The 15,552-nt window shown below is 36.4% G+C and overlaps 3 protein-coding genes across 7 annotated transcripts; 1 reads left to right on the top strand and 2 right to left on the bottom strand.

Moving 5' to 3' along the window:
• Nucleotides 1–4,103: 4,103 nt before the first annotated feature.
• On the bottom strand, nucleotides 4,104–6,403 carry RPB5E (RNA polymerase II fifth largest subunit, E). Its single transcript, XM_012213240.4, has 4 exons — nucleotides 6,065–6,403; nucleotides 5,795–5,971; nucleotides 5,215–5,328; nucleotides 4,104–4,411 (listed from the first exon to the last, which is right to left on the bottom strand). Exons 1-4 carry the CDS (start codon nucleotides 6,329–6,331, stop codon nucleotides 4,286–4,288), a joined length of 684 nt encoding a protein of 227 aa, XP_012068630.1. The 5' UTR covers nucleotides 6,332–6,403; the 3' UTR covers nucleotides 4,104–4,285.
• Nucleotides 6,404–6,558: 155 nt separating this feature from the next.
• SKIP5 (SKP1/ASK-interacting protein 5) lies at nucleotides 6,559–9,200 on the top strand. Its single transcript, XM_012213242.4, has 5 exons — nucleotides 6,559–6,761; nucleotides 7,502–7,646; nucleotides 7,732–7,810; nucleotides 8,157–8,215; nucleotides 8,717–9,200. Exons 1-5 carry the CDS (start codon nucleotides 6,635–6,637, stop codon nucleotides 9,063–9,065), a joined length of 759 nt encoding a protein of 252 aa, XP_012068632.1. The 5' UTR covers nucleotides 6,559–6,634; the 3' UTR covers nucleotides 9,066–9,200.
• Nucleotides 9,201–9,366: 166 nt separating this feature from the next.
• LOC105631212 (NagB/RpiA/CoA transferase-like superfamily protein) lies at nucleotides 9,367–14,537 on the bottom strand. Of its 5 annotated transcripts, none has more exons than XM_012213244.4 (11): nucleotides 14,361–14,537; nucleotides 14,008–14,078; nucleotides 13,755–13,909; nucleotides 12,345–12,632; nucleotides 11,911–12,040; nucleotides 11,568–11,675; nucleotides 11,330–11,432; nucleotides 11,111–11,236; nucleotides 10,334–10,527; nucleotides 10,023–10,152; nucleotides 9,367–9,730 (listed from the first exon to the last, which is right to left on the bottom strand). In XM_012213244.4, the coding sequence occupies exons 2-10, from the start codon at nucleotides 14,058–14,060 to the stop codon at nucleotides 10,056–10,058; spliced, it is 1,254 nt and encodes a 417-aa protein (XP_012068634.1). In that variant the 5' UTR covers nucleotides 14,061–14,078; nucleotides 14,361–14,537; the 3' UTR covers nucleotides 9,367–9,730; nucleotides 10,023–10,055. The 5 variants fall into 5 exon arrangements, with proteins under 5 accessions (XP_012068634.1, XP_012068633.1, XP_012068635.1 ...); XM_012213243.4 differs by having other exon boundaries at nucleotides 14,008–14,075; XM_012213245.4 differs by having other exon boundaries at nucleotides 9,367–9,727; nucleotides 14,008–14,075.
• Between the last annotated feature and the right edge of the window lie 1,015 nt (nucleotides 14,538–15,552).

Below are 15,552 nucleotides of genomic sequence, written 5' to 3'. Positions count from 1 at the left end.
TGAAAATAAATATACCACGACGAAGAGAAAATTATGACGAGTCCATTGGTGTTGTCCGCTCGAAAAGACGTTGCAGAATTGACTTAGTGATGAATAGTAAAATAGTAACTCAAAGTTGATGGTGAACAGTACTATTGGCGTTACTGTTGCTGAGTCCGTTTCAAGTAAGCCCAACACTATTCACGCATAGTATTATTCACGTGTATAGTTACTATTCACGCATACAGTTACACCAAAGGTTCATTTGTGGTAGCTAAAGACCGAAAGCTGTACGGGATGCATGCGGAACTCTTCTAAGACACTTTGAGTGTAGCAAAGAATAATAGTACAGTTGAATTGTGGCATAAATGACTACGCCACATGAGTAAGAAAACTCTGGTAAGAAGGAATGTACTACCTAGATTGGATACAGTTCACCTAGACAAGTGTCCTGATTGTATGATGGGAAAGCAAAACAGGGTAGCTTTCAAGATTACCCCTCCTTCTAGAATGAAGAATGTATTAGATCTGATTCATTTAGATTTGTATGGACCATTGACGATGTCATATGGTGGAAATCGATATTTTTGTGACATTTATCGATGACCATTCTAGGAAGACCTGGGTATACACATTGAAGTCTTCTAAACCTGGTTGAGAGACAGACAGGCAATAAGCTAAAGTGTATCAGGACAGATAATAGTGGAGAATACACTGGGCCATTTGATACTTTCTATAAAAAGCATGGCATTCGACATCAAACAACACCTCCCAAGACGCCGCAACTGAATGGTTTGGCTGAGAGGATGAATAGAACTTTGCTGGAGAGAGTCAAATGTTTACTCTCACATGGAAAGTTCTCTAAAAGATTTTGGGTGAAGCTTTACTCACAGCAGTTTATCGTTCACCCTATTTTCCTCTACAGTATGATACTCCAGAGAGAGTATGGTCAGGAAATGATGTTTCCCGTGATCATTTGCGGGTGTTTGGTTGCAAAGCCTTCGTGCATATCCCGAAGGATGAACGATCTAAGCTTGATGTCAAGACTCGACAATGTGTATTCATTGGCTATGGCCAAGACCAATGTGGCTATAAATCCAGAAGACGATTCAAAGCTAGACTGGTTATGAAAGGATTCAATCAAAGAAAGTATTGATTTCGATCTTTTCACCAGTTGTGAAATGACATCCATTCGGACAGTGCTCAGAACGGCTGCCAGTTTTGATCTGGAAATCGAGCAAATGGATGGAAAAACTACCTTCCTATATGGAGATTTGGAAGAAGAAATATACATGGAGCATCCAGAGGGTTTCGTAGAAAAAGAGGATTGTGTTTGCAAACTAAAGAAGAGCTTGCATGGCTTGAAGCAAGCTTTGAGACAGTGGTACAAGAAGTTTGAGTCTGTTATGGGGGAGCTAGGCTGCAGAAAGACTACTTCACATCACTGTATTTTTGTGAAGAAATTCTCTAATGATGACTACATTGTTTTTGCTTTATGTGGTTGATATGTTGATTGTTGGTCAGAATTACTAACTTGAAGAAACAGCTAAGTAAGTCTTTTGCTATGAAAGACTTGGGACCAGCAATGTGACATCCTACTGAATCGAGTCATTGCATTTAGCTAGTCAAGTCGAGTCAGAACGAACTAAAACCCGGTTTGAGCCATAAAAATTAAATAAATCAAAGACTTGGACTTAATTGAATGAAACATAAAGATATAGAATCAATTGAAATAAAATTAAATAAACCAACAGCTGGGCAGATTGGAAGTTGCTACTTTAATTCAAAATTTGCCTACTTTACCAACATATTTCAGAGAGGCGATAGAAGACATATTTGTACCTTAATGTGTTAGCTAACCGTAGAATGACCTAAATTGGACTTAAGAAGAAAGAGTTATGCTAGAATTTGTGAAACAAGTACAGGCTGCCCCGGCATATTTTAAGGCTACATTAGAAATGATGTGGGAATGCATATGTAGATTCATTCAGCCTAAGATTAGTACTTAAATTAAAATAAAAAATTTCCTTAATTTGAATGGTCTAAATTAAGTTACATAAAGAGTAGTAAGAGTTACGTCGCGGGTGCAACAGTTAGATTAATTTCATGCAAGTTCCTTGACAAGTTATCAATTGTTTGCATTATTACTCATTCGATATTACTTGAAATCCTTTTAAAGCATGAAACAGGTTAGCGACGTATAGAATGAGACAACATACAGGTAAACAGTATGGTTTATGCATTTTATGAATATTTCCGATAATATGTTACTCTGAGGTTAGGTAGAAACCACGTAGATAAGGCTATGTCGCGACATAGGATAGTAGATCTGCGTCCCATACAGTTTGGTACTCCGGCTACAAGCCGTTGAGTGGATATGATTTATATACGGGTCATAGCAGCCCAGCCATACAGTATTCATCCAGTTTCATACAGTCCTTCTTATCACTTCGGTTTCACTGTAATCTTATGGAGCCATACAATTATGAAATTGTGTTATTTATAAATTATACGATGTTTAATAAAAATTGCATAATTCATACAGCATAATGAACAGCAAGTAAGACCATGAAAGTATAATGAGATGTGTGCTTACATGCTTATTTATTTAATTTTTATTAAGTTGAGATATCCACTGAGCTTTATTTGCTCAGCGAGTTACCTGTTTTAACTCGCAGGTTTTGGGTCTGGACCGTAGAGAGTCATCTTTACAACTGTTGCAGTTCATCTTTTGAAGACCCAGTCTTCAGGGTAACTACTCATTTTGATATTTTGGTTCTATGGCATGTACAGGGCACATAGTTGGCCCATTTCATTTTGGAAAATAGTGTAATGTCTTTTATATATTAAATAAATGTCTGTATATAAATGATGTATAAAGCAACAGCATGACATAATATTTAGCATACAGGATGATATCAGAATGACAGGACATAGGTTCAACCAGATTGTAGCTTCTCGGCTCGGTTCATTCGGGTTGATGGGTGGACCGGGAAGGGATGTTACAAGCAAAGCAAATTCTTGGCATGAAGATCGAAGAGCCAAGAAATTATGATTGTCACAGGAGAAGTACACTGAGAAAGTACTTCAAAGGTTTAGAATGGAGAACGCTAAAGCGGTTAGTTGTACTCTTGCTAATCACTTTAAATTAAGTTCTAAAAAGTACCCTTTTACCGATGGAGAGAAAGAAGAAATGGATAAGGTTCCATATGCTTCAGCAGTTGGAAGCTTGATGTATGCCATGGTTTGTACATGGGCAGATATTGCTCACTCAGTTGGAGTAGTGAGTCAGTTTCTTTCAAATCCTGGAAAGGGACATTGGACTGCAGTGAAATAGATTTTCAGGATATCCAATCACATTTGCAGTGGGAGCCGTGTCGTGGCAGTCAAGATTACAGAAGTGTGTTGCTCTGTCAACAACTGAGACAGAAGGAGAAGTTCAAGCTGTGTGTTAAAGCGGCATGAATGAAGAGTCCTACCATGTCGTCGGGAGGGGGAGAATTGGTATGGGTCCCTCCGACATGTGAGACCCACACACTTTGAATGAAGAAAAAAAAAAAGAGGAAAACGTGTGTACAGTACACACGTTTTCTTTGAAAAGAATCAGTGGACGCGTTATTAACGTGTCCTCCTCTCTTATAAATAGAATGAATTGCAGCTCACAAAAAACACAGCAGAAAGAAGGAAAAAAATGTAGAGAGAGAGTTATCTAGTCTTAGAATGGGTTTCTTGAAACTAGGAGAGAGAAAAATAGTAAAGAAATTATTATGGGAAGTTTTTGGGAAACACTTTGAGTGCCACTATTTTTTTTGTATTACTCTCTTTGTATACCTACTATTTTTTAGTAGTGGAAGAATTATTCAGAGCTTGTCCCGTAGACGTAACCCTAAACAGTTAAGGGTGAACCACTTAAATTTCTGTGTGTCACAATTTTTATTATTCCGCTCTGTAATTATTCTCGTAATTTTATTGCCGGACCCTAATAAGTGGTATCAGAACAGAGTCAAGTGGTACCTAGGCCTAACACATTATGGTGATCAAAATCCAGGTCAGTGCAGAATCACGTAACATAAAACTAGAAAATTTCATGCACGGTATAATCTAAAAGTAACATTTGGGTGCAATTAGAAAAAGATAAGTACTAATTTTACTATTGAGATACTCAATCCTGCAAACTTAGCTTCCATAGTGCATATCATTGTGCCGATTAATGAAGACAAATACACATAATCAAGGAAATCTAAATCACAGTTTGGCAATAATGGATGGTAAAATGCTGTTGCTGCAAAAGTACAACATAAGAGTATCAAGTAACGCAGCGGTACGTGTCAAGTGAATCAACAAGTCCACCGCTGTAAGTAATTTTCACCACCTGCCCCTTCTCCAATCTGTAGTATCGCGCAATAGCATCAGTTTCAAGCATCCTAGGCAACTGGAAAGGAGAAAGACAAGAAGAAGAAGAAGAAAACTGTCAAATTATGTTCTTTAGCTAGATCAAGCTCTCATATGCAGTAAGATGATGAAACTGATAATAGAAAGCTATGGTCGCTTATTTTTTTCCTTTGATTACATACAAGCCAGTCTAAATGTTGCATCTAAATTTCTAGTTTTCAATATAGTTACTACATAATATTATTCCAAGGAATAATTTTGACATTAGAGTTGCATGTGATAACAGAGCAAGGTGTTACAACTCTGAAGTGCTCATATGTGTGTGCAAATGCTTTTTCCCTTGCCAACAAAGAAACAAATGTAATGTGATGAGTTCTCTCTGTCAGCACCGAGGGTTTAGGTTATGAAATTGTCCATTTTTGCTGACAAGCAGAACTAATAATTACTTAGGTCTTACTTGAACCTCAGTACTGACCAGAATTGCTGATTCTCTTGACCCATCCCTAGCCTAATAATTCCATTCCCTTCTCTTATTTTACTAATCTACATAAAAAAATTAAAAATTTTGAAATAGAAGTGCATTGTGGCCAACTCCAAATAGTTCATTCTTAGTCTCAATTCCCACACACGATAAATTTATAGTGGGTTTTTATGCTCTTGCCAAGTCCACTATAACCCGTCAAGATGAAGATAGACTTAAGATACTACTTTTATATCAAGGAGGGTTATCAATATAATACAAAATGACTGTGTAGGCAAATGGACACATAGATGTCAACGTTGGCAAATGAAACAAAAAGTACTTCACTGTTAGGAGAAAACACAAATATTTAAATATTTTACCTGCTTGTCTTCAGCTTTGTACTTGTTCAAAAGCTGTTCCTTCTGCTGAATAGTCAATATCTCATGCCTTGGCACTATAACGTGCTTGGTTATGTTCATCAGTAAGTCAGTGATCTACACACAGAGCAAATCATTGAAGGAATTGTTAAGACTAAAAAGCTTCAACAGTAAACCTTTTTAACTCACATCCCCCATGAAAAAGCTTAAGAGTTAAGGATGAAATGACAATAGAGAGAGAATTTTTTACTTTGGAATATAAAAATGTCTAGTGACAACCGAAGAACCGAGGACTGTTATTAATATTACTGCTACTTATCAATTCATCATTAGCCATAACATCAATCAAAAGCTGCTAGTAAGTTATCCAACAACCACAGGAATCAACCTACAAATATCATCAATATATTGAAAAAGAGGGAAGCCTAGCTTCCAAGAAACAGAACAATTGCACCTTAACCACTAGCTTGGCCTTAAAAACTTCATTAAGCCCAAATAAACATGAGCTACCAAATTCTCATCTTCACAAAAGCAACAGCCAGAAATTGAACATTGAAATTTATTATAAAAACTGGACACTCACTTGAAAAATCTCAACTTTAGATGGGAATTTAGCCATCTCTTTCCGGGCATGATGGTTCATTTTGCTTTGCAAGATCAGCATTAACCCATTTAAACTTTCTCTGTTCACAATCTGAGCCAGTACACAACGAATAGTTGCCTTTTTTATGTCCTCTGTCCCCATGAAGATTACCAACATCTGCTACATATAATAATAAATTATTATTATTATTCTCATAATAAACATATTATACACGTGATCACCTAAATATTATTAAAAATAACGATCAACCTTTTTGTAAGGATTGGTGCGGAGAGAGACGGAGATACGGAGGCGTTGGAGTTCGGGTTTGTCGCCGAACTCGGCTCGGAACTGAGTGAGTGACCCAGCAAGCTCTGAGTCGGCCACGTCATAGCCTCGATCTCTTAGCATTTCCAGAACAGTCCTGCGAGAGAGGTAATACCTATGACTCTCTATGCTGCCATGGTCAACAAACTGCGTTATGCATTGGGTTCCGCCGTCGCCTTCCACCAAACCAAAACCGCCGTCAATCTCCATTCTCTGTCAAACACGCGATGCGTGTCTTTTCAATGGCAGAGGGACAAAATCAGAATCGTCTGTCAATGATTATAAAATAGCCTTTGACTCACTCCTTGAAGTGAAAAATAAAATTGACAGTTCGAAAACGTCAAGTCGTTCCATGACCATGTCTGTTATGGGCCGGTTTCACTACAGCGGGCCTCGAGGCCTTCAGCCCATGCTTAGGTCAAAATACCGGTTGATGTAGAGGTTGTATCACACCATCAATTTCCGGAAATGGTATTTCTATGATAAATCGCTGAAATTATCGCGGTGGAGTCCATGGAAGAGGAAGTGAAAAGGAAGTGGAAGCAAAAGAAGCCAGCTTCGTCGTCGAATTCTTCTCTGATAAACACTCTTGATGATGGTTGCCTTATGCACATCTTCAGTTTCTTATCTCCTATTCCAGGTTTCCCTTTCTTTCACTCTTATGTGTTTGTTGTGCTTTGTGTTTTTGTTTATGTATGGAACCTTATTGAACTGAAATATGAATCGATTTCGCTCTGATTTGTTCAGCCCGAGTTATTAGGGTTGATACTGTGAAGCTCTAATTTTTGCTTTGTCGGCTCACTCATGCAAGATTGGTTTTTTAGGCGTTTGGAGTTCTCATTTTAAAGTCCTGTTTACCTAATTATAGGGTAAAAAAAGATAGAAGCTTTGAACGTGATGGATGTAGGAAACGAACTGCAGCTTCTGAAAAAGAGAGAGGAGCAATTAAGGGAGTCGATTGTTTTAGTTGGATTTTATTTTTCACTTAAATTTCTATGGTTCAAATACTGAAGAAAATTTGTTTGTGAACGTAGTTTTATGCGGAAAATTTTAGATCGAATAAGAATGCTAAATTGTTAATTTGTGGGGGAGAAGACACATTGAAAATGGTACATTATTATTAACTTAAATGTTCTTAGGTGCGCATGCAACCAAGTGGTTCTATTTAGTTAATCTACTTGTGTGTCTCCTGTTTAATATCGTCAATTCAATATATTCACATTTCCTCTTTGTGTTGATTGTCTTACTTAAGTGTCCTTTTGGTGATCTTTAATAGAAAATGTCCATATAATATTAATTGTCATTGTAAAGCTTGTATCACAAAAATACATTTAAGATATATTTGTGCGCTCGATTTCACATCTGCTATTGAGTTTGCAGATCGGTATAACACAGCCCTCGTTTGCCACAGATGGCACTACTTGGCATGTCACCCTCGATTATGGCTCCGAGTAGATCGGGCTGTCAAAGACTTATCAGAACCTGGAGTTTACCCTAGCATTGAGATGGCTGTCTCTGCAGCTAGGTATGTATATTGACATCTTGCTGCATGTGATTTTTTAGTTTAGAAGGTGGGATGGAAACACTAATCATGAAAGTGCTCATTTTAGACCTGGTGACACCATTCTTATCTCAGCAGGTGGCAATCATGTTGCCTCCAATATTCAAATAAATAAACCACTTTGCCTGGTATGTGCTAATGATCTATACTCTCTAGGCATATTTTTTTTTAATAGTCTGCACCACCCTCGCCTCACCCCATTATCCTTTTCTCTTTTAAGTAGATTCTGGTTTAACTATAGTGGGGATCTCAGTTAAGAATTTCATATTATTGCAATAAGAATGAATAAAGAAGCTAATTAGCTATCTATGCATCAGAGTTTTGGAATTGGTGTTGTTTTGTTTTTTGGTATCAGAATAAAATTAAACCCTTAGTCATATGAGGATGGTCATTATCATCTTTGGTTTCTTGCTTAATTTTGGTAGTTGTTAATTCTACCCGCTGTGCATTTTCTATCTCAATTTCTTTGTATAGATTGGTGGAGGAGAGCTTCCTGATCAAACAACACTCTTGTGTTCTCGAGGTTCAGACAGGTATGCAGTTTATGGATTATGTTTGCTTATGTATGGTGATTTTTGTGAGAGTTGACTATTAAAATGTTAAAAGATTTCTCTGTACTGTTGAATTTCAATGGCATAAAGTGAAAGTAAATGATGATTTTTGACCATTCGAATGTACCAAAAAATGAAGGATGGTTCATTTAGGCCTCTGATCTTGTGTGGTGCTCAGTCGTGTATGTCACAGATAAAACTCGGAGATTGATTAATTCATTTCCTTTAATTGTTATTATGAAAAGTTCCCATCAATATCATATTCTATTATATGGATTGAGGTGTGCCTTTTGTTTTGACTCCCCTTGGTTTGAAACTTAACTGTTTTCAATGCCCTAACCATTTTATCCAACATTTTAGAGTGGACTCTTTGAGGTCACTGTTCCATATATTTCAATCACTAGACAAAATTTGTTATGTTCTGTTATTTATTTATTTATTTATTTATTTATTTATTTATTATTATTATTATTATTTGAGCAGTGCATTGGAGTTCTTGTCGACTTGCAAATTAGCAAATCTAACAGTTAAGACGGAGCTTGGTTGCTGCTTGCTTCATAGAAGTGGAAGACTAACCATAGATGGCTGCATACTTCAATGTGAGTCAAACCCTTTGGACTATCTCTCGTGCCCGATTGTGAGTACAGCTGGGGAGAATGAAATTTTCTCTTCCTCTGTCAAGACTGATGGTGATGGTGTGCATGTTTCTCAAACTCGGATAGAAGGAGGTGCTAAGGCTGTCCTTACGAAAGGGGACCTTGCCTTGCATCGAGTTCGAGTAATCTATTCTCGAGCTTATGTTTATTTCTGGTTTGATGTAGAACATAAATGATATTTGTCATTATGAGCTAGATTGTAACATAATAAAACTAGCTTGCTTTTTTTTTTTTTAATTTTTTTTTATTTCTCAATTCCCATTGTTGTATTTATTTTTCAAGTTAAAGTGATTTAATTGGTATGATGTTCAGGATTTCTTTGCAGAAAAATTGGTCCTATTATGTGCAATATTGGGAATTTAGATTTCATAGTGTGTTATTGATTACCTGATTCAAAGATCCTTTGAACAGTTGAAGATATCTGAAGCTAAAAAAAATTGTTAAATGACGCATGACGGTAGCAGAATATATATTCAGTTGGAAATAAAAAATTTTCTTGCTTTTATCTTATGCTGCTGCGACAAAACGCTCGGACTTCAAAAGTCCCCACTAGAAAGCAACTGTCAACTGCCATCAAATTTGCGGGGGAAAAATAAAAAAAATCAAATACAACAGTGGCTGATTGGTCAGTGCATGGTTTTGTCACAACGTACAAAGCTTCTAACTCAGAGTTACAAACATCACTTTATCTATTTCATTGTTTCTATTGTGACAATCACAAAAATGGCCATACCCTGGCCCATCTCCTAGTAACCTTTCCATTCTCACTTGTGGAGGTTAACAGTACCATAAACTGAGCTAAATCTCTAATCTCCCCGTCCTCTTGCTTGGAAAATTCCTGCTGAGTGTAATAAAAAAGAAAAAGACGTCAATATAACAGCTGTTACAATTGCAAAAGTACATACGATATGCAGAACCAAATGATACAATCTAAATAGTTTGCAAGTTCCAAAGCTTCTGAAACAAAGAAGAAAATCTAGATATACAAAATGGAGACGAACTATAAAAAAATTGACAACATCATCAACTTATGCAACTTTAAAGGAAAAAAAAAAGGATATACACACCAAAAACACTAAATAAAAAGTGAAAAAAAAAAATGAAAGAAGAGGAATTAAGAAAGAAATACTTACTAAGTATCCAAGTAAACCAATGGGAACTACAACTCAATTTCCAGAAGCATGTCTTCGTTGCACCACCAAATCATCAGCAGAGTAATAATCGGCAATGAGCCTATACATATATGACGGATTATGCCCTCCACTGTAAAGCAATTTGAGTTAGTAGCTGCACCAAAAATTTGTGATTGTACGATTCATTCAAATATCCATGTGTTATGTATAGGTATACATCAAACATTTTATATCGTACAATAGAAGTGCCTAAAACCAGAATAATGGAACCTCTAGAGTTTCATGAAATCCCTAAAAGTAGTAGAACTTACGTGTCAGTAATGAACAGACTAACAAGCTTCGGTGGCACATAGTCAAATGTTGGGTTGATAACCTGAAGAAGAGGAGAACCAGTGCCAACCCCAAAATCCAAGCAATCTGAGAATTCTCCAAAATCCAGCAGCTCAGATGGGGATCTCAATTCATTAAGTAAGACCTCAGGATTGTGCGGATACAAGGGGCACAGCTGCAATGTAAAAAATTGGACATGTTAGAAGTATTGGAAGAAATTGAAACACCGGCTTTCTCAAGTACAGTTGCAGCATTGAATTAAGAGGTCAGTTACTATGAGTTTTAAGTTCACTAAGGCATATATTGGGCTAAGACTGTCCTATATTTTGAACTAGGGCCCAGTATCTTGGCCCAATCCAAACATTAGAAAAGTCCAAACTTGTCAAACTACTGTGAAGCTGGCTAAATTATTTGATTGGGTCCTGGTTGAGTTGGGCTTCGTTTAACAGAAAGATTGGCATGAAAAAGCAATTGAACCTTAGGCTTAGCCTCAGATTGGCCCAAGTTGCTGAGGCATGCCCTAGCTAAATATACATGAGTAAGCGCACAGACAAAAGAATGCTCTGACAATGATTAAAATTGAAGAACAGAATCTTTGAGGTCCTATTTATCCATTTTATTGGCCATCCCCAACCAAAAGCCTGAGCAGTTACCAGTATCAACATCTTAAATCCACTTGAGAGCAAACGAAGCAAGCAATTCAAGGATGGAGCTTTCTCAAAGACAAAATTTCAAGAAAGTTGTTAAAATTAACTTACCTTGTGACTTCCAGCAAGCACAACAAACGGCACAGCGTGTTTTTGAGCTGCAAGAGCTACCATATTCAGTCCAACAGGGGCTATAACACCACCATTGGCCATGACAGCATGAGCTCCAACTATAACCTTCACAGCAAAATTTTCAAAATGAACAAGGAACAGTCCACCAACGCATGGCAAGAAATAAAGTTAAGGAAACAAAATTCTTTTCTGATATACCATATTCACTCGAGAAATCATGGCAAAAACTGCAGAGTCAGTTATCAAAGTAGTCTGTAAACCCCTTGCAACCAATTCTTTGGCAAGAAGATGCCCTCGATACCTAATTGAATACCAAAGTTGTGAAAACATTCATACAAAAGAGCATTCCATAATTTCACACCACAAAAAAGATTTTTTTTTTTTTTTTTTTTTTTTTTTTTTTGTACAGCAAAGAAAGATAACCATCTGTACAGACCTCGGAGCACCCTCTGCAACAAATACCCGGAATGATCTTTTCTTCTCCTTTGCAGCACAAAGGAATTCCAATACTGTTTTTGAACTGCCTAACGTTAATATTAACTCGCTGCAGATGTATTTAAGAATCGAATCAGTAATAACTAACAAATGGTAACTATATATAATGCTTAAATTTTGCACTACCCAACGCAAAGCAGATAAGCATTTGCTTTCACATAAATGTAGAAATAAGAGCAGATATTTTACACCCTAAAACCATCATATGCAACAATCAAATATGAATAAAGCATGAATCTGTGAGGACAAAATACTTGTGTCATAGGCCAGGAAGGAAAATTTACTTTTGATGGATATGTTCCACTGCTTGCTCAGCAATCTGTTCATGACAAGTAGCAATGTCTTGTATAAGCTCATTAACCGCTTCAATGACATCATGTTTCAGCTTTCGAGTTCTTGAACTTTTATCAGCAGCTGTTATGGCAAATAAAACCTTAAATGACAAATTGCTAGATATTACCTCTTCTCAAAAAAATAGAAGTAAAAAAAGAGGTAAAAGGCATTTGAGGTTAACATAAAACTTCTAACAACATTCAATGCTACTACTATCACCACCACAACTTTCGCCAATTTTCATTACAAATAAATGTAGTACTAACTAGGTCCAAAGAAAAATGGAATCAAATATTCCAATCCAATGAGCAGAATCATCGAACTACAGTATTATATATGATGCTGTGTACAACAAATTTAAAGCAGCATAAAATGAGGATCTTACATTTGCTTTTTCCTTCAGAATCACCTCCAGATGAAGAAGTATGAGGAACAGCTGCTGAGTCAGGCACATCCTCCAGCAGCGTCTGCAATGAAGGTGGACGCAAAGTACTTCTTGCAGCAGCAGCAACAGCAGCAGCTGACAAAACTGGGTGATCATCTCGTTCACCATCATCATCATCATCGCTTACAGCAGATAAGTTCAGCCCCGCAATAGCAGCTGTTGTCAGAGAAAGATCCTCCTCCCTAATAATGTGCAAAACACGCCTCACTATATTACCCACAGCCAGCTCTGCAATGTGTTTATATAATGTAAATATCAATAAACAGAACATACAAGCATCAGTAGCTCTTACAACAATGGGCATAAAATGCAAACCATCTTGGAGAAAATAATTCCTGAGATAAGAAATATTCCAAAGCATAGCTTCAAAGTTTATCAATTCCATTTGACTAAAATAAGCCCTCAAAAGGCTCCTGTGCACAGCTTTTTCTTGTTTATTTCCACACTCTGTGTCTATTTGTAAGTAACTGACATCTGCAATTCTATAGTTCCTATCTTCAAGAACAAGAAGGAATCTAAGATAATAAATTTTAGATGGATGTGCAAAAGCAGAAAAAGGACATCAAAAACTGAGTGGATTAATAGGTAAAAAAAGAGGAACTCGTCCAAAATAAATTGAAGAAAAATTGTCTGGATTGATTCGCCGATATACCTGTAGATGCAAAAGGCTCATGGATGCAGTGCTTAAAAGTGGATGAAATAAAAGAAAAGCCAACAAGACGAGATATAAAATAATAATGGTATCCAATAAGATAAAAATAATTTTGTATCAGAATGGTTAATTGAAAATTCAGACCTAAACAAAGCTGAAGGGATAGAGTTATAACTTTAGCTATCCACAACTAGTTCAGAATTGGATCTCTGTTGGGTTGAGTCCAAGGATATTGGTTCCAATGCAACATAAGCAAACAAAATTGTTTCAATAGCAAAACAAGAGTGTTAACAAGTTCTAATAAAGAACTGAGATAATGATGATCATACTACAAAGTAATTTTGGATAATCTACAAAAACCTCAGCCAGGATAGACCTCAATGGCAGCAGTGATTGAGTTCAGTAGTTACTCATAGAATATTATTGATTCTATAGATATAGTAATATGGAGAAGACAAAATATTGTTTCAAGCACTGACAACCAATACAAAAATTTTATAAAGTTTTTCTAGTAAAGTTATACAAAGCTATCTTCACATATCTGCCATTGCTTCATTAAATGGGGATTTTCATTGAATTCCCAAAGTTAATCAAATGCAGGATTTGCAAATAATAAATGAGTCAATAAACTAAATACCATGTAGTAAATGATCAATATAACATTACAATTATCCATTTAAACTAATTTACATCCATACCGACAGGATTTGCAGCAATTAGCCGCTCTCCAACAGCCTTAACAGCATCAATCAAGGCTCCTGCCTGGTTGGTGTAAGGCACTCGCTGCTGTGAAATTACAGACCGTAAAAGTTCTGCTGTCTGCCTTGCTGTGGCCTGCGAGCCCTCAATCTTACTGCAGAAAACGAAACAAAACAAAAATGAAGTCACGCATTAACATAAAAAAAAATCAATAAATCACCATATATATATAGAGAGAGAAAAGGAATTCACCGCTTCTTAAGCTTGTTAAGAAAATCATTGACGAGAGCTTGCACGTCAGGCATGATTCCCCCAAAATGCTGCTATTATGAATACAACTTCAATTATACTGCACTAAGATTGCTAAGAAAATAATCGCAAGAACAAATAACAGCAATATTTCTCAAAGTTCCTTTAGTTTCCTAGCCAACCAAACAGAATACATAAAAACCAAAATTCCGGCGGTAACTTTTACTCAGAGCGAATTTCACCAGAAATGAATCGACCAAGCTAAAAATTAAATTCAAATAAGGGAAAAACTAAAAGATAGAAATTAGAGAAGAAGTGGTGTGACTGTAAAAATAAAGAAGCAAAGAGAAACAGACCTACAGGCGAGATCAAAGAAACATGTGAATGGAAGACGAAGGTTTTTGCTTCACCGACGCGATGCACAGAGTGTTGAAGAGAAGAGCTTCACGGTGAATCCTCGTCTTGTGGTTTAGGCTTCATGGGTTTTTTCTTTCTCCTTCTTTCGAGTTTTGTTCGAGTGGAAAATGGTTTTGTCTTATGGGTTGCACGCTTAATCGGATCGTCTGGATAGTAATATGGATTACCCGATCCGAACCTCTTTTCTTTTTATCAATTTACTAGTAAGTGTAATTTCAGTAATAGTATTTAGCATGTAGTCTTTAATCGTTGGTAGGATGTGCATTAATTGGGCTGTGCTGGGCCGTTGGGCGGGTTGTGCTCATTTGGATTGGGCTAGACTAGGACTCTTGGTCTGGGCCTGGCATGAAATAGGCCTACAACTAGGATAGGCCTTAACATAGTCAGCGATTTTAGTGGTGAAGATGATTTTTTTTCCGACAGATAGAGATGTGTACATAATTAGAGGAAATGAGGCAATATTGAAACTGAAAAAGTAAGGATTGGCATTTGCCAATGATAAGACCATGTGAGGGAAAATCTTCTCATTTGCTTAATAATTATATCATTCAACAATGGAGTTGTCAAAAAATCGTATGATGGTGTACCTGTAACTGTAACAGTATTATATATATATATATATATATATATATATATATATATATATATATATATATATTTAACAATGATAAAGGCCATCTAATTTTCAAATACAAATTTAAATACATATCCATAAATTGGATTCAAACTCAAACTTACAGTTCAAAATTTGAACTGTAAGTGTAGGACATCCTTATCAGAGTATCACATTACTTTAAAAACCGAGAAATTGCTCCAAGGAAACAAAGATAAGTATTTAAATAAGTTATCTGAAAAGCATAACAAAAGTAAAGAAACAGAAGCATGAGAAGGAGAAAGTTCAAAGCTGCCTAGAATAAATTAATAGGCTTAGGCACTTATAAACAACCTTAAAAAGTGATTTCTTAACGATTTCTTGCATTGGCAACACAAATGTAAGAGACTTGGGTCCTGAAACTTCAAACTCGATGCCCCTTTCCAGGAAATCATTTATTCCAGTGTCCTGTTTTGATTTTTCGAAGTCTCGGAATTTAAATCTTTTTCTAATGATAAGAATTTTCAACAATTTAATAG

Source organism: Jatropha curcas, chromosome 1 (assembly GCF_041381405.1).
Source record: "Jatropha curcas cultivar XTBG-Jc1 chromosome 1, XTBG_Jcur_1.0, whole genome shotgun sequence".
Lineage (NCBI taxonomy): Eukaryota > Viridiplantae > Streptophyta > Magnoliopsida > Malpighiales > Euphorbiaceae > Jatropha > Jatropha curcas.
Note: the sequence above shows the minus strand (reverse complement) of the source record. Positions and strands in the feature narration are given on the sequence as shown.